General features: G+C 43.7%; 1 protein-coding gene across 2 annotated transcripts in view; it reads left to right on the forward strand.

Annotated features, from left to right (window-relative positions):
• Positions 1-23,286, forward strand: part of TXLNB (taxilin beta) — a 104,990-nt gene that overhangs the window by 29,563 nt on the left and 52,141 nt on the right. For both annotated transcript variants that reach the window (XM_029596459.1, XM_029596458.1), the window contains exon 2: positions 19,432-19,887. In XM_029596459.1, the coding sequence (XP_029452319.1) occupies positions 19,455-19,887 (433 nt within the window). In that variant the 5' untranslated portion in view covers positions 19,432-19,454. The remainder of the gene's footprint in view (positions 1-19,431; positions 19,888-23,286) is intronic.

The raw sequence follows: 23,286 nt of genomic DNA on the forward strand, positions 1-23,286 counted from the left end.
AAAAGCTCTAACCTGTCAAGCCTTTTTTCATAAGAAAACTGTTCCATACTCTGTAATTGGGTTGCCCATCTCTTCCGGAGGAAGTGGTGAAGTCTAAAACTGTGAACGACTTCAAAGGGGCATGGGATAAACACTGTGGATCCATCAAGTCTAGAGGGCGTGAATAAAGTGGAGACATTCAAACACTGCACGGAGCGGCAGTAGCCACAGCGGCATTCAAACACTGCACGGAGCGGCAGTAACCACAGAGGCATTCACGGAGCGGGATGCCAGTGGCCAGTAGTTGGTGTTCCACCTTCACGGAGCGGAAGGATGGAGGGCTGCTATTTCCAAAAAAAAACAAACCAAATAAAACAAAAAATAAAAACAGGGGTGGGTAAGAGTATGGGGCAAGGGGGTGGCCTGCTTATTACAGCGGTTGCTACCCCCAATTGAGCTGGATGTCACTTGGATGCAGATTCAAAGCTGCTCTCTAAATTGGGTGGAGGGGAATTAGGGCTGGAGGGTACTGGAAGCCAATAGTAACAGGTGGGAGAGAGAAAAAGGGGAAAAAAAATGGATAAAGTGCGTAGCTTGCTGGGCAGACTTGATGGGCCATTTGGTCTTCTTCTGCCGTCATTTCTATGTTTCTATGTATGTTTCTATTTCTGTTATGTTTTTTATTGAGGTTTGCCAACCAGAACCATACACCACACTTAGAATATGGTCGCACCATGGATTTATACAGAGGCATTACAATATTCTCAATAACTCCTAACATTCTATTTACTTTTTTGATCACCATTGCTCACTGACCCCCTAGGTTCTTTTCCTGAGAGGTAACGCCTAATGTGGGACCCAACTTTGTGATCGTCACTTTGCACTTGTCCACATTCAATTTTATTTGCCATAATAGATGCCGAATTCCCCAGTCTTACAAACTCCCTCTGCAATTGCTCACAGTCTGCTCATGCTTTAACTAATTTGAGAGGACATTTTTCAAAGGCATTTATGCAGGTAAATAGCGATCTAAACACATGAATTTGGCTCTCTGAAAATTACCCTCCGTACACGGTTAAAAGCATGAGCATTGTAACATTATACATGTCATTTTAGCTGCATTTGGGGGGAGGTTACCAAAGGCTTGTTTCAGATTGCTTTTTCAACTCTATCTGCATTTTCTGTAGAGAATCTATCCACACAGCACAAAGGTGCAAATGTCCTTGGGTACTTTGTGCCTGCAGCAGGTTTCAAAGTGTAAGCAGGCATGCACTTTTTCTATAAAATCTAGTGCAAAGTATGTGAGGAAAAAGTAGCCGCAGATTTTCTCCCGGTGCAGACAGTTTGAATATTGCCCCCACACATAACCATGGGGCCGATTTTCAGGCAAGACTGTCTGTCTCATCTATTAGGCCACATTTTGTTCAGCTAGATTTAGGAAAAAATTTCATTTGAACATAGACACCTAGATTTTCAGCTAAAAATTCCTCTAAATGTTGGATGTCAGAATTTGACCACTCAGCCTTGACTGAATATGGGCTCTTAACGTGAAGGCCACGCCATCTCTCTCCGGAGCTCTCTCCCACCACCCAATGTCATGAAGATTCTCAGGCAGCCCACCTCACCCTTTTACCCTCCTCCTTCCCTCTTCACCAAGAACACCCTGGGACCCCCTTACTACCCTCTCCATAAACTCCACTTAAAATTCCAGATCTTTCATCTTCATGGGCAGGAGGGACATGATTTTCTTTGTCAGCTCTGCTGACCTGCGTTGAACGATGCTGCCCCTTGCAGTAAGAAGACAAAATGAACGCATTTTCTTTATCATGACATCTGGGCAGGCTCTGTAAGATATCACACTGCAGCATATGTGGCTCCACTTTCATAAGCACCCAATGCAAAACACAAACTAAAAGTGTCCATATGTAAATAAACACACAAAACCCAGATGGTCTGGTCCATTCAGTGCATTGCGCACATATTTAGGATTGATGTCATAACAAAAATAAGTAAATGAACCTAGATCGCTGTTTAAATGTTTTCAGTGTGTGAGAGGAAAACATCAAACTAGTCCCACATTCATAACTGTATTGAGCAGTTGCTATATATCTTCTGTTTTCCTTGAAGATTTTGTCTTCATAATGCTTGATATATCCCAACACCTTATCTTATTAGATGCTCACTCCCAGAAGTAAGAGGTGGAGACACCCATGTCTAGCTGGCTAACCATTTATGATTATGACCTGGCCTCCAGGAACTGTCCAAATCTTTTTAAAATGCAGCTGTACAACCAGCCTTGACCACATTCTCTGGCAGCAAATTCCATAGTACAAGTCTGCATTGACGGAAGAAAACGTTCTTTACATTTGTGTTAAATTTGCTGCTGGTTCCATGGAGTGTCCCTTAGTCCTATTTGAAAGAGTAAATAACCATTCACTATTATACTGTTCCACACTACACATAATTTTATAAACCTCTATCATATCCCCTTTCAGTCACTTCCTCTCCTAACCTGCTTAGCCTTTCTTCACAAGGAAGCCATTAATCATCTTTTTCTTTTTGGCCCTTGTAAACCAGCAGGGGACAAACATACGCTATTCTGAGTCCCTCCCACACTTTGTCGAGTCATCGTAACTCCATGGGGCTTCTGATGTTACTGGATGGAAACGGGAGTCCTCACTTCCTTCCCAGGGATATAAGGCTTATACCTCAACCCCCCCGTAATCCCATTTCTCTACACTTGTGTAATGGGAAAACCCACATGGTCAATGTGGCCCTCGGAGGTTGAGGGGGAAGACTGAGATGCAAAATTAAAATAAAATTTATTCCACTCTAGAGAGATTGGAGTAACCATAAAACTATCCCAAGAACCAGACTTCTGATCAATGCAGCAACTTCCATTTATTCTTTTCTGTTAAGAAAGAAGTAGGGCTATTAGCAGAAGAATGAACCTTGTAAAGCAGCTGAATCACTGAAGCTTCCAAATGGAAATATAACAATGTTTACATATACGCTAAAACACTTTAAAGCAGGAAAGTTTTATTTATTTTTTTCTCTCATTTCCCTTGGGTTTAGCTCGCTCAGTAATTCTTTCTTTTGCTGTTTCTCTTTATTCTACAGGACATACAACACATATGAACACCATCAGAAAGATATTGTGGTCCGGAACACACACTGAAAGCAACTCACTTTCCATTAGGCATGTTAGCGTGATTTGCTCAAATCAATACAATTCTGACCAGAATTTCTGTTCTTTTGTAAGTGTACACGGATAACAGTTGTGAGCTCACAATTACATTTGGATGGCCTCCAGCTGCTGTCATCGAGACCAGATACAGTGACGAAGGTTCCTCAATGCAGGCTTTCTCCTCCCCACTTATTCTGTTTTCCAGAAATTACCTGTCTCCCTAACTTTAAACAAATCAGCAAAGCAAAAACTGCCTACACTGTCACTGTAGATCTTCCACGACCTGATGTAAATTTCTCCCCAGAATTTACAGGATGCCTTGGGTTTACTGAACTCAAGCTAAGTCACAAAAAGATATGTGCATTTGTTGATAACGAATTGGGCAATTTCAACGAAATTGCCTAATTCGGTGTGGTGCGGGGGGACCTGAATCACGAAATGGATTTTCCCCGAGCTTCGGGAAAAATTCGTTTTTCGGGTTAGTGTGGGGGGAGGGGCACATTTATTAAAAAAAAACCAAAAAAAATCACCCCAACCCTTCAATTTTACTTTCTTACACCCCCCCCCCCCCCACCATCCCGAACCCTCTCCAAGACCTACTAAAAGTCCCTGGTGGTCCAGCAGGGTCCCGTGAGCGACCTCTCCCTCCATGCCGTCGGGCTGTCAGGCCTGCTATGACTCAAATTGCACCAATAGCCTTGCCCTTACGATGTCACAGGGGCTACCGGTGCCATTGGTCAGCCCCTGTCACATGCTCCTACTGAAACTGTCTGCCTACATCAGAACATGCTCCTACCACCGGTAGCCCCTGTGACATTGTAAGGGCAAGGCTATCGGTGCCATTTTGAATACTGGCAGCCGACGGCCCGAGTGCAGGAGATCGCTCCGGACCCCCGTTGGACCACCAGGGACTTTTGGCAAGTCTTGGGGGGGGGGGGGGGAACGACTCCTGACCTCCTCACAATGTTATACGTGTACACTTACCATGTGACAGAGGTTGACCAATGGCACTGGTAGCCCCTGTGACATCGTAAGGGCAAGGCTATCGGCACCATTTTGAATACTGGCAGCAGACGGCCCGAGTGCAGGAGATTAATCCGGACCCCCACTGGACCACCAGGGACCTTTGGCAAGTTTTGGGGGGACTCCTGATCTCCTCACAACTGTTATACGTGTACACTTACCATGTGACGGGCTGACCAATAGCACCGGTAGCCCCTGTGACATCGTAAGGGCAAGGCTATCGGCGCCATTTTGAGTCATAGCAGGCCCGACAGCCCGACGGCATGGAGGGAGAGATCGCTCGCGGGACCCCGCTGAACCACCAGGGACTTTTAGTAAATCTTGGGGAGGGATCGGGATGGTGGTGGTGGGGGGGTTATAAGAAAGTAAATGTGAAGGGTTGGTGTGGTTTTTCCTTTTCTGATTCACGGTTTTTTTTCCCGATTTGTGGTTTTTTTTGTTTTATTTTTTTTAATTCGTTTTTCCAGTTTTGGGTTCCAGTTTCGTTTTTGGCGAAAAACGATCCATGGGAAAACGAGTTTTCCCACAAAGCGCCCGAACCGAAACCCGACCTGAGTCAGAAAAACGAAGCTCATCTCGAGGTGTCCATATTCTTATCAGAGCAGTTTGTAGTGAGCACAGGATAATCTCTCACTGGACGAGTGAGAGGAAACAGTTTTATTGTCTTTTCTAGTTTCCTTATCCCCACTTGCAGTTATTCACCCCAAACAAATTGTTCTCTAAAGGTCCTCCTCCAGGAACTTGTTCTAATGTAGGCAGACAGTTCCAGCCTCAAAGTGCTAGCTTCGGTCCCTATGGATTCCCCTGGGGTTTGGTTGGTTTCAACTGTGACTCAGGGTGGCACGCTCTGCTTTTCTCACACACACATTCCCATAATTCAGAGGTATCCCAGAAAAAAAGGTTTAGCAACTTCTTTTGTTTTTTTCTTTCTCAGGATCTGCCTCATCATACTCTAAAAGATTCCCCAGCTTCTCTGAACTCAAACAAAACAATGTCAGTTTTACCTAGTTTTCAAACAAGTCAGTTACCGGTCTCTCTTCTTCTCATAGTTCCATAATGAATTCTTCCTGTATCTGTTGAACAGCAGCAACCATTTCTACAAAACTTTTTTCTGTTTATGTGTCCATACAGAATGAAAGCAAAAACACATCCACCTAATCTGCCGGACTTGTGCTCTCTCCTTTTTTTTTTTTTTCATGACATCACACACAGTCACAAGCTTTTTAGCTCTGCTCTCAGCTCTCTGTTCCCCTTAAAGAGAAATTAGCAGCTACTTGCATCTGTACATAAACACACAAAAAACAGTATCACCTACAACTTGTATGTTGATCCTTAACATTTCTATATTTTAACCCTGGAATATACCCTTCTCTGTACCTTTCCCAGTTCTGCAATAACTTCTTTGAGATGTGGCAACCAGAACTGCATATAATACACAAGATCTTGTCACATCATGGACTGATACAGAGGCATTATTATATTAACAGTTTTGTCTTTTTCCTTTCTGAATAATTCCTAATATTCTATTGCTATTTTATATATATATATATATATAATTAGGATTGGTTTTTTCCTATCTCCATTATTTTGCAGTTGACCACAAAAAATGTAACCTGCCATTTAGATGGCCAGCTCCCCAGTCTTGCAAGGTCTTCAGGCAATTCCTCTCAATTAGCTTTTGTTTTGATTACTTTGAATAATTTTGTCATCTGCAAATCTAATCACCCCACCACCACCCTCTTTTCCATATCATTAATGAATATGTTAAATAATACTGGTTCCAGTACAGTTCCCTGGGGCACTCAACTAATCAACTTCCTCCATTTTGGAAAAATGACCATTTAACCCTCCTTCCTATCTTTTTAACCTGTTACCAATCCACAACAGGACATTGCATATTATCCCATGGTTCTTTAAATCTCTAATTATTATCATTATTAATTTATTAATTTGATATATCGCATTTCAGTAAAAACCATCAAAGCAGTTTGAAAAACTATCAGATGCCTTTTGAAAATCAACTGACCTGCCTTTATCCACATCTTTATTTACATCTTCAAAATATTCTAATAGATTTTTGAGGCATGTCTTCCCTTTCCTGAATTGATGCTGGCTCTTCCCCCATTTAACACATCTGAGAATGACATGAGTGGGGAGCCCCTCTTGCTGTGGCACAATTGACACAACCTCGAAGGCAGGGCCCTAAGTTCTGCACTGATGGCAGGCAAACGAGACTTGGCATGAGCCGGGCTGTGACTATGGTCAGATCCGAAGAACTGGACAAGGCTAGAGACCAGACAAGGCTGAAGGTCCAGGCTGAAGCTGGAAACGGATGTGGAGCAAGGCTGAAGCTGAAGACTTGGCTGGAGCAGAGAGACTGGAGCCAGGTGAAGAGAGAACCGAGGGCAAGGCAATCTGAAACTATTCCAAGGAGAAGGACCTGCTTGCTGAGGCAAAACCTGGTTGCACAGCTGGGGTTTAAATACCTGGCTGTGTGACATCGTTAGGAGGTTCCAAGAGCCTGGATTCCTGCCACAGGACCCCTATAACTTGGTGCAGTGCTGCGTGCAGGTGCCTAGGAGGAAGACAAGAGCGGCATTATTTTCCTGCTTTGAGGAGTGGTAGTCTTTGGCTGGCAGCATTGGATTGAGTGAAGCTGCTCGTGGGGCCATCCTGCGAGCAGTGAACATATCAGGACCCCTCCTGTAAGCCCCTTCCCAAGCCTCTTTTCTTTGGTTTCTGGGGAGACAGGGAACTTGGAGTTTTCAACATGACTTCTAGAGATTCTTTGATGAAGCTGGAGAAACTTCTGCTGGTTGATCCTGTTCTACAGACAAGGATCTTTCGGAGGAATGAAGACATGACTTGTAAGTTCCAAGGTCATTGTGTCAAATGAGGACAGCCCCTGCAGTCTTGGCAATGGCTTTTACCTCCACAACGATGGACTTTGAAGATTTGGAACAGTCAATTAAGGCTCCTGGTCGCTCTTCATAGCATAAGTGGGAGCAGGGTATAAACAGAAGCATCAGATCCTGTCCTTTAGGTAAGGTGTCCTGAGCAAAACATCCAGAGATGAGTTGGTACAATGCTTCCAGCAGGCTGGACCTCAGTGGTTGGTCTATAAGATGTTCCAGTCAATAGATGGTTAATGGAGTCTGAGCCAGGGTAATCCAAGTACCAAGAGATTGGATGCCTTAGGTAGTACATAGCGTCTTACCAAGACAATCTTCAGTTCTATTTGCATGGTGATGGGCACAATAGTGGTGGTCACATGGCTGGGTAAGGGCTCTCCAAAGATGGAAGAAATAACACGAGGAATAATCAGCGTAGTAGTAGGACAGCAACTTTTGTGCAGCAAGTTGCCCATGACTCCAGCATCTATTAAGCCTTCAGTACAAACTGAGTATCTCCTGAAGGTAAAGGACACTGGTACCATCAACTGTGGAGGAGAAGCAGGATGGTGAAACAGTCCTCCCCACTAGATGTGTTTCTTGGGAGTTTCCAGGTCTCTCATTACACTGCCTAACAATGTCCCTGGGCTGTGCAATAAAGGCAAAGGTTGTGCTTTTTGTCTTTCCTCAAGCGATGGGTTCTTCAAAGGCAGCCACTCTTGGCAGTTCTTGGGTGAAATCCAGACAGCTCAGGGTCTTGGGAGCTATGGGAGTAACCCGATGGGAGGTCTTCCTCTCTCAAGCTTGTACCTGAAATCTCAGATCTATTTGAATAGCCAGGGCAATAAGTGCTTTTAGGGTTGGGGGAATGTCTCAAGCTCTTTTATTATCCCGAATAACCCTTGCCAAAAAATGGTGGTTTGACTGTCTTCACCCCAACCAAGTTCAGCAGCTAGGGTATGAAATTCTACCGTGTACTCGCCGAGCGAGTGCCTTGATGAATATGAAGAATTTCTGTAGCAGCAGACTCAAGGTGCCCGGGCTAGTCAAATCAGTCAAAACTTTTGTATAATGTTATCCAAATTCCTGAGAAGTAAGTCATCTTGCTCCCACAAGGAAGAAGCCCAGGCGACAGTAGGACCATCCAACAGGGAGAGGATCTACGTAATCTTGACACGGTCAGAAAAAACGAGCCAGCTGTAAATAGAATTGCATCTTGCATACATTGAGGAACCTTCTGCACCCCTTAGGATCACCACTGTAACTCGGAGATAGCGGGAGTTGAATCATGGATTCCACGGGCCATATAGGGGCCGATGTAGGGTTCCCCAGAGCTGGAACTGAGATGGAAGCCAGGCATTGGGCTTGAATCATATCTAAGTGCTGGGACAAGGTCAGCAATACAACACTTGCTTGATCAAGTTGCTGCTGGACTTGCTGCATGAACCTGTTTGTGAGGTTATTTCATTAGTTTTTTGCTCCTGCATCTGGGAGGCCAAGGCAACAATGGGCTATTGTGTGGACACGTTCACTGAGCTCATGGCCTCAGCAATCTGTTGCAAACAATGTGAGCGTAAACCCCCTCTTGCTGTGGCACAATTCATGCAACCACGAGGGCAGGGCCCTAAGGTCCACGCCAATGGTGGGCGAACAAGTCTTGGCATGAGCCAGGCTATGACAAAGTCCAAAGGGTAGTGACTATGGTCAAATCCGGAGAGCTGGACAAGGCTAGAGACCAGACAAGACTGAAGGAGGGCTGAAGCTGGAAACGGATGTGGAGCAAGGCTGATGCTGAAAGCTTGGGCATAGAGCAAGGCTGAGGCTGAAGCTGAAGACTTGGCTGGAGCGGAGAAGGGCTAGAAACTGAAGACTGGAGCAAGGCGAAGACAGAACCAAGGACAAGGCAAGTTGAAATGGTACCACGGAGAAGGACTTGCTTGCTTAAGCAAAACCTGGTTTCACGGTTGGGGTTTAAATACCCGGCTGTGGGATGTCGTCAGGAGGCACCAAAAGCCTGGATTCCTGTCTCAGGGCTCTTATAGCTTGGCATGCGTGCACACTTAGGAGAAAGACGAGTGGCAGCATTTTCCTGCTGCAAAGAGCAGCAGTCTTTGGCTGGCAGTGTCGGGGTGAATGAAACTGCTCGTGGGGCTGTCCTGCGAACATCAAACATAACACATCTATACATAAGAACATGCCATACTGGGTCAGACCAAGGGTCCATCAAGCCCAGCATCCTGTTTCCAACAGTGGCCAATCCAGGCCAAAAGAACCTGGCAAGTACCCAAAAACTAAGTCTATTCCATGTTACTGTTGCTAGTAATAGCAGTGGCTATTTTCTAAGTCAACTTAATTAATAGCAGGTAATGGACTTCTCCTCCAGTAATTCTGTTCTTAACAATAGCTTCTACCATTTTGCTTGAAACCAATATCAGGCTCACTGGTGTGTAGTTTCTTGAACCATTCCTGGAGTCCTTTTTAAAAATTAGTGTTACAGTAGCAGATTTTAATGATAGATTGTAAATTGCTAATAGCTAGTCATCAAGTTCATATCTGCATTCTCTCAAAACTCTAGGAAGAATACTATCAGGTTTTACATATCTCCCCTACATTCTCTTCAGTAAAGACCAAAAGAAAAAAATTCATTTTAGTTTAGTTTTTTTTTTTTTGCTATTGCTTTGTCCTTTCTGAATGCCCCTTTTATTCCCTGGACATCTAGTGATCCAAACTGACTGTCTCATAAGGTTCTTGCTTCTGAGGTACTTGAAAAAGTTGTTGTTGTTAGTTTTAGTTTATAATAAACTTCTCAAATCTCTCTTGGCCTGTCTTATTACTGGTTTACATCTAACGTGCCAGTTCTAATGCTCTTTCCTATTTTTCTCATTTATAATTTTTTTTCTATTCTTTACAAAATGCCTTTTGACTTTAATAGACTGCTTCACCACACCATTAAACCATGTTGGCAGTCATTTGGTCTTCTTTCTTGCCTTCCTTTTAATGTATGGAGTACCTTATATCTGGGCTTCCAAAATGATATTTTTAAACAATCGCCTCATGCAAACTTTTAACCCTTTAAATTTTTCCTTTTAGTTTCTTTTTAACTAAGTTCCTCATTTTATCTTAGTCTCTTTTTTTAAAGTTAAATGCAGTAGTTTTAGTTAATATTCTCCTTCAGGTGATTATGTTAAATTTGATTGCATTATAGCCTCTATTATCAAGCAGCCCCACCACCATTACTCTTTGCAACAGGTCCTACAATCCACTGAGCACTAAAGTAGTGTTAGCATTTGCAGATTTTGCATATTTTCTGCTTTCACTCACATTGCAAAAAATGTTCTAAGTTAGACGTGCGAATTTAGATGATGACTGTAACTTCTCAGCAATGGCATAAAGATGCCTCAATTATTTCTTGATTCTCACATACACACACTTGATCAGAATTATGAATTTGTTTTCTTTTTCCTAGCCTGGAAACCTCTTCCTGCTCTTGGGCTACCAGTTTATTCAAACGTTACCTAAATCCTGTTCAAGTTTTGTTTTTTTTTTTCCTCCCATTATTAATCCCATTTCCAGTGCCCTCCAGCCTAGCTCAACCATCACAGCAACAATTTTATGACTGAGGAATACAAACCATAGTTCTTTCTTAAACCTTGCATAAATACACCCGTCTTTCTATTTATATGGTCACTCTTAAAAGATGGCTGAGATCTCCAGCAGTTGTAAGTGCTGCCTTAAGCCATACATAGCCCCTGCCAGCCTTAATTTGCTAGGTTTAATTTAGAAATTATACCCGTAACAAACAAAAGCATAGAAATGGCTATGTGATATGCTAGAGCATTTTTTTGGCACATAGAATTTATGGTGTTTGCACAGTCTTTACAGTTTGTATTGGTGCTATTATCAACCATTATAGTTGGCTTTTTGTGCTTAAGAGGGTAAGGCCTTTTGTGTCTAGGAAAAACCTTTAGTAAATTGTTACAGTGGTCCCCAAATTTGTCCTCTGGGATCCCCATCTGATCAAGTTTCAAGGAGATCCACAATGACAATGCATGAGAGATACTGTATGCAAATGTAGCATCAATATTCTCATTGTGGATATCTTAAAACTGAACTAGCTGGTGGTTCCCGAGGATAGGTTTGCACGTTACTGCTGTAGAACATCAATATGAAGCCTGTGTTCTCATTACAGGAAAATAATATAGTAGACTACTATTCATAAATCTGCAAACTATATTTAGAATCAGATACAATACCTGAAGATTGCAATGCCGTTTTTTTTTTGTCAGGAAAAAATAAAGATGTACTTTCTGCACTTGAACCAGGGTCTGTCCAATTCATTTATGGTGTGCTGTGTATTGAGCCACATGAGGACTTAGAAAAAGGGACATTCAATCTAATGATAACCTGTCATATGGCCCCACCCCTGAGGATCCAGATTGATCCTCAGGCAACTGAAAAGGAGTGCTGGTACACCTTACAGGTGTGTCCAGGATTTATATGGCACAGTGGCCTAAGACATGTGGAATCCCAGAGAAGACCCATAAGTTTTCCAGCAACGTGTTGTGCCAGGAGGTGGACCCTTGGATTGGTAGGCTCCCTGGTCAGATCCAGAGAGCGCCTGCCACCAGGAGGCGGAGCACAAGAGGAGACAGAGGCTAGCTGGAGCTTCGCTACTAGCAACCCTAGGTATCCCCGGGTTGAGCCCTTGAGTACCCGGGCCACCTGGTCTTAGGTGGGCCTCGCAGGATATCCTTGACAGGAAGTTCAGAGGTGTGCCCACCACAAGCAAGGGTGCACAGTTGACCCATAGTCCGGAAGTCCTGGGGGCCTGGGAAGGCCAGAAGGTGTCTCTGAATGTATAGCTAGGATTATGGCCAGGTTCAATAAGCATAGTCAGCCAAAGCGAGGTCAGAGCCAGTAATCAATCCGTGGATAGTCAGGCAAAGCAGGGGTCAAGTTCCAGAAGGCAGTCAGGTGTGGTCGAGTTCAGGCAGAGGTCGGTGTTGTGTTTTGGACATTGAGGCATGGGCCCTTGGTCGCTGCAAGAGATGGCACCTCCCACAGGGCGGAGCCCTGCAGGGACTTGCAGCAATAGGCTAGCTCCGAGCAGAGATGGACACAGAGAAAGTTAGTCTTTAATATACTGCAGCGTAGATGGTAGCCCAAGGAACAGGCAATGATCCCAGCCAGAAGAGATGTCTGATGGTAGTGTTCAGTCTGAAGACTGCAGAGTGGAAAAGGCAGTTGTACAGTCTCACCAGGTCCCGAGAGGGAGATGGGTCTGGTAGTGGTCTGAGAAGCGGGGTAGGCTGAGAACCCAGGCCTAGATGGAAAGGCCAGTGAGAGTAGATCTGATAGTGGTCCACGGTGCAGGGTAGGCTGAGGATCTGTGTAGAGCGAGATGACAATGCAGACAGAACTGGAGCAGTAGCACTCACTCTGATGCTGGCAGCTGTAGTAGGAGAGAACTCCTGAGGAGCGGAGGTTCAGGACGAAATAAGGCCCCCGAGGAATGGGTACCTTAGGCATCCTTATAGGTGGTAGGCAACCCCAGGGGGTAGACAGGAGTGAGGCAAGGCCTCTGAGGAGCGGGTACCTTAAGCATCCTTGTTAGTAGCAGATAACCCCGGAAGGTGTAGAATAGCGAGGCAAGGCCCCTGAGGAGCGGGTACCTAAGTCGTCCTGGAGCAAAAGTACACAGAGCGGAAGCATCTGGTAGCGAAGAGAGATCAGCATGGAGGATTCCTTGCTAACTCGTATTAGGAATCGTGAACAGATTTTAAATACCAGAGCTTGTGACTTCATGCCTGGGTAAACGAGGATGCTGGAACAGGACTGGAACAAAGGCTGGAACGAGACCTGAACCCAGAGGTAAATCAGAAACACTCACGGTGTCGACCCGATTGCCAAGGCAGGGATCAGGGGAATGAGCCATGCCTAATATACGACTTGGCAATGACATCATTGGGGACCATCGGACCCGGGCTTCCCGTGCTACGGTCTTCATAAGGGGTGACGCTGGCCGCGCGCGCCTAGGGGTGGGGCCGAGGAGCAGGAAGACGCGGAGCCCCGGCGAGAGCTCCGCTGCGAGGCCTGGTCAGGCGAAGATGAGCAGGGAGGCCGGGGACGCTGCGCACAGGCTGAGGCTGCAGAGGAGGTGAGCTCTATGCTGGTAGACGGAGTAGCGAGGTGAGCGGGGCCGGCTGCGCTACGGAAGCAGTCGGGGAGCGCAACACAATGTATTAATGTTCCAGTTGTACTGTGAAGTCTTGTCTCAACCTGTGTTTAGTATTGTCACTAGAGGAATCACGTAAAAAGGCCTGGACTGATATTTGTGACTGAGTATAAACCTATTCCTAACTATTTCTTGCCCTGGGTACTTGCAGTGCTGTAAGACAGAAATAAATCCACTTGCAACCTTATTCCTGTATTCTTGTGCTATAGGGGCAATTGGTCCTGACATTTTTAAAAAGGGTTCCAAAGTGATCCAGGAAATTACAGACCAGTGAGCCTGACATCAGTGCTGGGAAAAATGGTTGAAACTATTCTAAAGAACAAAATTACTGAACATATAAATAGACATAGTTTAATGGGTCAAAGCCAACATGGATTTAGCCAAGGAAAGTCTTGCCTCACCAATTTGCTACATTTTTCTGAAGGCATGAATAAACATGTAGATAAAGATGAGCCAGTTTATATAGTCTATCTGGATTTTCAGAAAGCATTTCACAATGTACCTCATGAGGAAGTTAAAAAGTTATAGGTTAGGAGGCAATGGCTAAAAAATGGAAAACAGAAAGTAGGGCTAAATGGTAACTTTTCATAATGGAGTCCCCCAGGGATCTGTATTGGGACCACTGATTTTTAACATATTTATAAATGTCCTAGAGATGGGAATAAGGAGTGAGGTGATCAAATTTGCTGATAGACAATTGTTTAAAGTTATTAAATCAAAGGAGTATTGTGAGAAATAGTAAGAGGACCTTGCAACACTGGGAGAATGGGCATCCAAATGGCAGATGACATTTAATGTGGACAAGATTAAAGTGATGCATGTAGCCAAATTTCAGCTAAACGATGCAAGGTTGCACATTGGGAGTCATCACCCAGGAAAAGGATCTAGATGTCGTCATGGATAATATGTTGAAATGTATTTATTTATTTATTTAAGGTTTTTATATACCGGCAATCATGAAAAACATATCTTGCTGGTTTACATAAAACAGGAGTGCAGTAGATACAACAAACTGGAACTGAGGTGGTAGAAGGTACAGTTACAATTAACAAGGGCAGCAGAACTGGGAGAAGGAGGAAAAGAGAGGAAAGATTAGTAACAAACAATATACAAATTATATACAAAAACATGGTTGTGGGCTGCCTGTTTAGAGAAGGAGACGGAGAAGGCATTAGACTGTGTCCGGGAAAGCTTGCTTGAACAGCCAAGTCTTAAGTCTCTTTCTAAAGGTTAGGAGGCAGGGCTCCTGTCTGAGATCTGTAGGAATGGAGTTCCATAGGGGAGGACCAGCTGTGGAGGTGGCACGATCTCTTAGGGTAACATGTCTGGTAGTTTTCGCGGGGGGTACTTGGAGGGAACCTCTATAAGCATCTCTGGTGGGTCTTGACGAGTTGAACATTTGGAGAGGGATTTGCAGATTAAGAGTGGTGAGTTGATGGATGGTTTTGTATATGACAGATATGGCTTTGTACATGATTCGGAAGTGTATTGGTAACCAATGAAGCTCTTTCAGCAAATCCTTTGCTCAGTGTGTGGTGGAGGCCAAGAAAGCAAATAGAATGCTAGGAATTATTAGGGAAGGAATGGAGTATAAAGCAGAGTATCATAATGCCTTTGAATCGCTCCATGGTTCGATCGCACTTTGAGGATTGTGTATAGTTCTCTTCGCATCATTTCAAAAAAGATATAGTAGAATTAGAAAAAGTACAGAAAAGGGTGACCAAAATGACTCTTCAGCTTGGAGAAGACACAGCTGAGGGGAGATATGATAGAGGTCTGTAAAATAATGAGTGGCCTGGAATGTGTAGTCTTTGTACTCTTTCAAAAGGTACAAAGACTTCTAGGGGACATTCAATTAAGTTATTAGGTAATATATTTAAGATAATAGGAGAACAGTAGTGGGGCCACTTGGCAATAGTGATCATAATATGATCAAATTTGTTTTAATGACTGGAAGGGGGACAATAAGTAAGTCCACAGCTTTAACACTAAACTTTCAAAAGGGAAACTCTGATAAAATGAAAAAAATAGTTTAAAAAAAATTGAAAAGTGCAGCTGCAAAGAAGTGTGCAACAGGCATGAACATTGTTAAAAAAAAATACCATCCTAGAAGCGCAGTCCATATGCATTCCAAGCATTAAGAAAGGTGAAAGGAAGATCAAACGATTGTCAGCATGGCTAAAAAGTGAGGTGAAAGAGGCTATTTTAGTCAAAAGATCTTCATTCAAACATTGGAAGAAGGATCCATCAGAAGATAATAGGATGAAGCATAAGCATTGGCAAGTTAAATGTAAGACATTGCAAAGACAGGCTAAGAGAGAATTTGAAAAGAAGTTGGCCACTGAGGCAAAAACTTACAATAAAGTTTTTAAATATATCTGAAGCAGAAAGCCTGCGAGTGAATCGGTTGGACCATTAGATGATTGAGAAGTTAAAGGGGCACTTAGGGAAGATAAGGCCATCGCAGAGAGATTAAACAAATTATTTGCTTCGGTGTTTACTGAAGAAGATATTGGGGAGATACCCATTCCAGAGATGGTTTTCAAGGGTGATGAATTGAACCAAATCATGGTGAACCTGGAAAATGTGGTAGGCCAGATTGATAAACTTAAGAGTAGTAAATCACTTGGCCCAGATGGTATACACCCCAGGGTTCTGAAAAATGACATTTCAGACTTATTTCAATTAATCTGTAACCTATCATTAAAATCATCCATTGTACCTGAAGATTGGAAGATGGCTAATGTAACCCCGATATTTAAAAAGGGCTCCAGGGGTGATCCAGGAAACTATAGACTGAGCCTGACTTCAGTGCCAGGAAAAATTGTGGAAACTTTTATAAAGAATAAAATCACAAACATTTTAGATAGCATGGTTTAACGGGACACAGCCAGCATAGATTTACCCAAGGGAAGTCTTGCCTCATAAATCTCCTACATTTTTTTGAAGGAGAATAAACATGTGGACAAAGGTGAACCAGTAGATGTGGTGTACTTGGATTTTCAGAAGGCATTCAACAAAGTCCCTCATGAGAGGCTTCTAAGAAAACTAAAAAGTCATGGGATAGAAGGCAACATCCTTTTGTGGATTGCAAGCTGTTTAAAAACAGAGGGCAGGATTCAATGTTCTGTTTTCACAGTGGAAAAAGGTAAACAGTGGAGTTCCTCAGGGACCTGTACTTGGGCTGGTGCTTTTTTAATATTTATAAATGATCTGGAAAGGGGTATAACTAGTGAGGTGATCAAATTTGCAGCTGACACAAAATTATGCAGTGTAGTTAAATCTCAAACGGATTGTGATAAATTGCAGGAGGACCTTGCGAGACTCAAAGATTGGGCTTCCAAATGGCAGATGAAATTTAATGTGGACAAGTGCAAGGTGTTGCATATATATAGGGAAAAATAACCCTTGCTGTAGTTACACGATGTTAGGTTCTACCTTAGGAGTTACCACCCAGGAAAGAAATCTAGGTGTCATAATGGATAATACATTGAAGTCGTTGGCTCAGTGTGCCGTGGCAATCAAAAAAGCAAACAATGTTAAGAATTATTAAGAAGGGAATGGCAAATAAAACGATGGATGTCATAATGCCTCTATATCACTCCATGTGAGACCAGATCTTGAATACTGTGTGCAATTCTGGTCGCCACATCTCAAAAATATAGTTGCACTGGAAGAACTGCAGAGAAGGGCGACCAAAATAAGTGGCATGGAACAGCTGCCCTGTGAGGAAAGGCTAAGGAAGTTAGGACTCTATAGATTGGAGAAGAGACGACTGAGGGGGGATATGATAGAGGTCTACAAAATCATGAAAGGACTTGAACAGTTATCTATTTTCTCAGGTAACAAAGTCTAGGGGCACTCTGAAGTTAGCAAGTAGCTCATTTAAAAGAAATCGAAGAAAATTCTGTTTCACTCAGCGCATAGTTAAGCTCTGGAATTCATTGCCAGAGGATGTGGTTACAGCAGTTAGTGTAACTGGGTTTAAGAAAAGTTTAGATAAGTTCCTAGAGAAAAAATCCATAAACGCTATTAATTAATAAGCAATAGTAGCTTGAGATTTATTTAATGATTGGGTATTTGCCAGGTACCTGTGACTTGGATTGGCCACTGTTGGAGACAGGATACTGGCCTTGATGGACCCTTGGTCTGACCCAGTAAGGCATATCTTATGTTCTTATGTACTCAACCCCTAATTAAACTCTGGAATTCATTGCCACATGATGTGATGAAAGCAGTTAGTGTAGCTAAGTTTGAAAAGTTTTCTGGTATGAATATGACCCAATCTTGTGGTTCACAATTAAAACAGGATATGTGCAGTGGGAACCCCCACACCTCCAGGAGAAACACTTACAGGAGTAGATTTTATAAATGTACGCGCGGGCGTACTTTTGTTCATGCACCAGGCGCGAACAAAAGTACGCTGGATTTTATAAGATACGCACGTATCTTATAAAATCCGGGGTCGGTGCACGCAAGGGGGTGCACATTTGTGCAACCTGCACGCGCCGAGCCCAGCGCACGCTGCCTGTTCCCTCCGCCTCCCCTCACCTTCCCCTCCCTTCCCCTACCTAACCCACCCCCCCGGCCCTATCTAACCCCCCCTACCTTTGTTGGCAGATTTACGCCTGTGGAAAGCAGGCGTAAATCTGCGCGCGCCAGCGGGCTGCTGGCGCGCCATCACCCGACCCGGGGGCTGGTCCGGAGGCCTCAACCACACCCCCGGGCCGGTGCCACGCCCCCGGGCCCGCCCCCGAAACGCCGCATCATGCCCCCCCGACACGCCCCCGCCCCGCCCTTCCATGCAAGCCCTGGGACTTGCTCGCGCCGCCAAGCCTATACAAAATAGGCTCGGCGCGCGCAGGGGGGGTTTGGGGTAGGTTTTCGGGGGTACACGCATATCGTACGCACGTACCCCTTTGAAAATCTACCCCACAGTGAAGCAGAAATAACTCAGAACTTTTCTGTGGCAACATGAAAAATACTGTACTTGGGGAAACTGGGATAAAAAATTATGTACACATTTTACATGGTTCTGTACATGGGAATTGTGCAGATGTAGCCAGAAACAATAGACAAGGAGAAAAGATGAGGAATTGAACTGACTAATATAGGTTACATCCTATCTAGGGAACCCTTTATAGTCCCACCTCATCCATACAGGTCAGGTGACACAGCTAGGAAATGTTAACCCTTTGTCTAGTCTGGAGAATGGCCTTTTGCGATTGGTCCCCCAACAAACTGTACCTGCTACTATACTCAGCCAGGACACTGAGAGGTAGATATTCAGTGGGCCAGTGAGTGTGAAAGTTATCTGGATAACTTTACTCAAATATTCCGAGCCACTTGTCTGGATAAGTCTGATGCTGAATATACCCAGCATAGTTATCCCATCCTTTAGGGCAGGTATTTTTCTGACCAGGTAGCGCTGAATATCAGCCTTTGAGGGAGTATACCAAAAACTCCTTCAAGCCACCTTAAGGGACCGGCCACAACTATCTAGCCCAATCCTCCTTGATTGGCCCCGCAAGGGATTCTGGGTGAAGTTAGACTCCCCTCACCTTATTATAAGGAGTCAGGGCCCAGAAGGGTTAGGCAGGCCCTGGGGAGCAGGCAGGAGCCCACATTATGAGAAGACCTGCTCTGTTTAATGCCTTTGTGCTACCTGAGCTTTAAGGTGAGCTGCATCATTTTGCCTGTTTGTTTTGCATTTTGCTTCCATTGTACAAAAGGAACAGCCAGAGTCTGCCTCCTTATTCCTCCTGGCTGTTTCCCAGGCTGCCATCACCTATGTTACCTCACAGCCATCACTCTCTAAAGTTTGGCAACACTCCTAGAACATCTCTACCACTGCCTTTCTTTATCTGGATATATTTTATGCAGGTAATGAGTTACCCAGATGGAATTTAACCCAGAAGCAGGTGAAACTTTCATATTTTAGCTTTTGTCCAGGTCAGCTCTAAAAGTTAACCAGGCAAAGCCTTTGAATATCAACTTCGGAGTTGCCAGTACATTGTAGGTTTCCATTTCATTTATGATCATAATAATTTGCTGAATTGCTGTGATCAAGTGCAATGTTTATTTTCTGACACCATTGTGTGTTTCTTTGCTACTAGGGCACTTAAGTACTATACTGAGCATGGAGAAGGATCATGTACCTGAACAGCAGCTTGAGAAGTCGGGAAATGATGTTCCAGCGTTAATTAATCACAATGAATTTAAAGAACAAAACGGTGAAGCATTAGCTCCCGTATCACAGCCCCCTGTGAGAGAAGCAAGTGTCGAGCCCGAAACGGCTGTCCCTGACATCTCTGAAGAGCTGAGCCGACAGCTGGAAGATATCATCAAAACCTACGGGTCCGCTGCCAGCCTAGTGGAGCCGGGTGGCGCTGGCAAAGAAGAAGCAGAGCAGCCGCAGAAGGCAGAGCCACTCAGCAACGAGGAGGGAGAATGCGAGGATGCAAATGACGAGGCCGAAACAGAACAGGCAGCTGCTGCAGCCGCCTCTGCGGTCAAAGAATCGGGTCCCAGCAGAGAGCAGAAGCTGGAAAAGAAGATCATGAAAGGATTAGGTAAGAAATCCACAACAAATAGAGAGCTGAGTGCTGCACTTCAAACATACATTAAACAAGGAGAGGAAGTGCAGGAATTTTTAATGAGTCCCAATGACAACTTTGACGTTGAAATATTTTAAACTTTTATTGGCGGCAACTCCATTGCTTCGCAGAGACACAATATTTAGACGGGGTCCCCCGACACGGACCCGTGTTTCGCCACCCGCGGCTGCATCGGGAGGGATGTAATTTACAGCAGAATTCTTCAACTTCAGCAGTATGTACTTATACGTGCTCCTACGTATAAGTACATACTGCTGAAGTTGAAGAATTCCGCTGTAAATTACGTCCCTCCCGATGCAGCCGCGTGTGGCGAAACACGGGTCCGTGTCGGGGGACCCCGTCTAAATATTGTGTCTCTGCGAAGCAATGGAGTTGCCGCCAATAAAAGTTTAAAATATTTCAACGTCAAAGTTGTCATTGGGACTCATTAAAAATTCCTGCACTTCCTCTCCAGGATTAGGTAAGAGCCATAACCAACTTTTGGGGAAGTGAGCCTAATTCTCCGCAGCCCTTGTGCAAATCACCGCCAAAGAAATGCATGCTGCTCAAGTCTGCGCTGGTTATAGGGGAGGCACGCTTTCATCGAGGATTTCATTTCAGTTAGTCCAAATTGCATCAGCTGTCAGCATGAATTCTGTAAATAAGGCAAGCTAAGCATAAAAAGGGGCCCCAGTTTAGATTATTTTAGAACTAAGACTGGGCATTTGCAACTACCGTAGGATATCAGGAAATTTGCCTTCTTAACTGAAAGTATCCTGACACGGCGAGTTCTTTTTTACTAATGGCCTAATTCACGAGGGAGTGAGCTTTCAACAAATGCTCATCGCTTCAGTGCCTAAGTTTTTTGTTTTTTTGTTTGGTTTTTTTTTAGACCTCTAAATATAGGCACATTTTCTGCCAAACCTGCCCCTAGGCACGAAAAAAAAAAAGGGGGCGGGGCGATAGTGTGCGGCTGGCTGCCCACTATCGCTCCCCCATAGCGCCACGGGAAAAGGTGGTGTTATTTCCCTTGGTGCTACCGGCGATAATGTGAAAAAACAGTGCTGCTGGGAGATAACTCCTCCCAAATCCTGCCCACACTCCTCCCCTCCCCCTAATTAGAACAATACCGCACGTGGTACCAGCATATCGCAGAGTAAAGAAGACCCAGTATGTTCCTACGTTTTCAGCTGGAAATGTTCCTTCACTCAGGGGCCTAAAACACAGGCCTGCGGTTCAATTGCCTAGATTTAATGCAAGGGAATCTTAGTCAAGAAAATTCTCAAAGACAAATTCTGCAAATGTTCCCGTCTTTCCCCCTGTGTCTTTGTATCACGGACTGAAACCAAACAAATCCAGGCATTCGGCTTTCCCCTTCTGTTATTTCCATAAATTGTTTTATTGCCATCAGCAACATTAACACTCGCATAGTATTACGATACATTTTTAATCTGTCTGGATAGATTATTATAAACTTAGAGGCCAATATTCAGTTGGCTGTTTAGTGGAAACCTATCTGGCTAAAGTTAGCATCCCACTGAATATACCCGATTAAAGTTATCTGACTACCAATAGCCAGATAACTTTAAACATAACCGGATATTCTTTTAAATATCGCCGGTTATGTATAAAGTTATTCGGCTATGGTTAGCCTTATAACTTTAGACTTAACCGGCTATATTAAAAAGAATATGGCCAGTTAAGTTACGTTCATGTTTAAAAAAAAAAACAAAAAACCTCTTATCATGGGCCTACAGACCTAACCTGTCCCCTTGTTAGCAAGATAATGGGACCCTTCCCCAGAACATCCCCAAAATGCCCCTTTTATATCCAGCTACATTATAGCCAGATAACAACATATTCTGCTATAATTTAGCTGGATAAGAGGCTCAATATGCCATATAACCCATTTGGACAGAAAACTTGTAAGTTATCTATCCAAATGTCTTTTGAATATCAACCTCTTACTGCTTTTCTGAAATGTTGTACAATAATGCGCTAGTGCTCTCAAGGAGATTGCTTGATAGAGCAGTACTTTTTGGCTTTTTATCTCAAGACTGCTTTCCTCAGTATGCTTTTTATCCATAACAAAGTGCGCCCTCAGGGGTTTTCTCTCAGCACTCCAAGTCTGTGCATGTATTTGTTTGTTTTGATTTTAAATCATCCTTCTTAAAACTCAAGGCAATATACAACTAAAAACAATAAACAAAGAAAAATAAATCAATCAAATCAATACACCATAGGTTATCAATAAGATTACAATATGCAACCATAAAATAAAAATGGCAGCATAATTTTTATGCTATCTTACAATGAAGATTAAAATAAGCAGTAAAATAAAAATAACAACCAAAAAAACCAATTCCATCTTAGAATATCAGCACCATCCACAATCTCTAGTTTTCCTGATTTGATTAAAAATTCATTTGCGAGTTCTCCTTTCAGTAGAAATCTGTTTTTCGTGAAGTGAACTTTTCTCCAAAGTGATTTTTAGGAGGGTTTCAGGGCTTCGAGGTAGCAGCTCTCTGAAGGCACGGCCCCTTCCTCAAGCTGCATCATGCCGCCCCAGCTTCTGCTTTTCTGCATGATTTGGTAACAGCTTAAAGCTAAGGGGTGTCAGCAGTCTGCTCTTGTCATGATTTCCTGCCACTCTTCACTGGCTTTTGAATAGTGCACTAACCTTCCTTATTTGAAAAGCTCTGAGTGCAAGGTCCACTCCACATTTCTTTTCTTACCTGCAGCTTGTACACCAGTGCTTCCCCTTAAAAAAGCTGCTGCGGGTGCAAAGTCTAAGTGGTTTCTTGCACTCTCTTCTTTGGTGGGTAGAATTTTGCTTCAAAGCAGGCCTATAGATTCGAAAATGTAATTTATGCAAGTACTTTTCCTTCCTTGACCTAAATATTTCTCCCCACCTTCCTCCTTTCTCTCTGGGCAGCCAGAAGTTTGCACATTGGGTCCGCAACAAACAGACTTTTTTTTAGCCATGTTGAGGGTGGACCTTTTTCACACAGCCAACTGACACGGGCAAAACGCTCGTTACCCACGGAAATCACTTTCAGAATTGCCCTCCCTCTTTCAAAGGACTTTTCATAAATGAATTACTCATATGCTTTGAATAAGACAAGAATAAAGCCAAGAACTCAAAGCAACAGCGTAACAGTTTTGTCACCCCAGAGGCATCAATAACTTTTCAACCTGTGATTGGTGTTGCTGTAAGTTATGCTGTTTTTACCGTGACCAATCCGAATTATAGCTCTGTTATTACTGACGTCTGTTTCCTTAACAACTGAACAGATGTGCTCATTGCACACAATTCTCAGACCTCTCCTGGTCAGGGAATTCCACATCTCTTCCAGTTCTTAGTATCGCTTGTCC

This window comes from Rhinatrema bivittatum, chromosome 3, assembly GCF_901001135.1.
Source record: "Rhinatrema bivittatum chromosome 3, aRhiBiv1.1, whole genome shotgun sequence".
NCBI lineage: Eukaryota > Metazoa > Chordata > Amphibia > Gymnophiona > Rhinatrematidae > Rhinatrema > Rhinatrema bivittatum.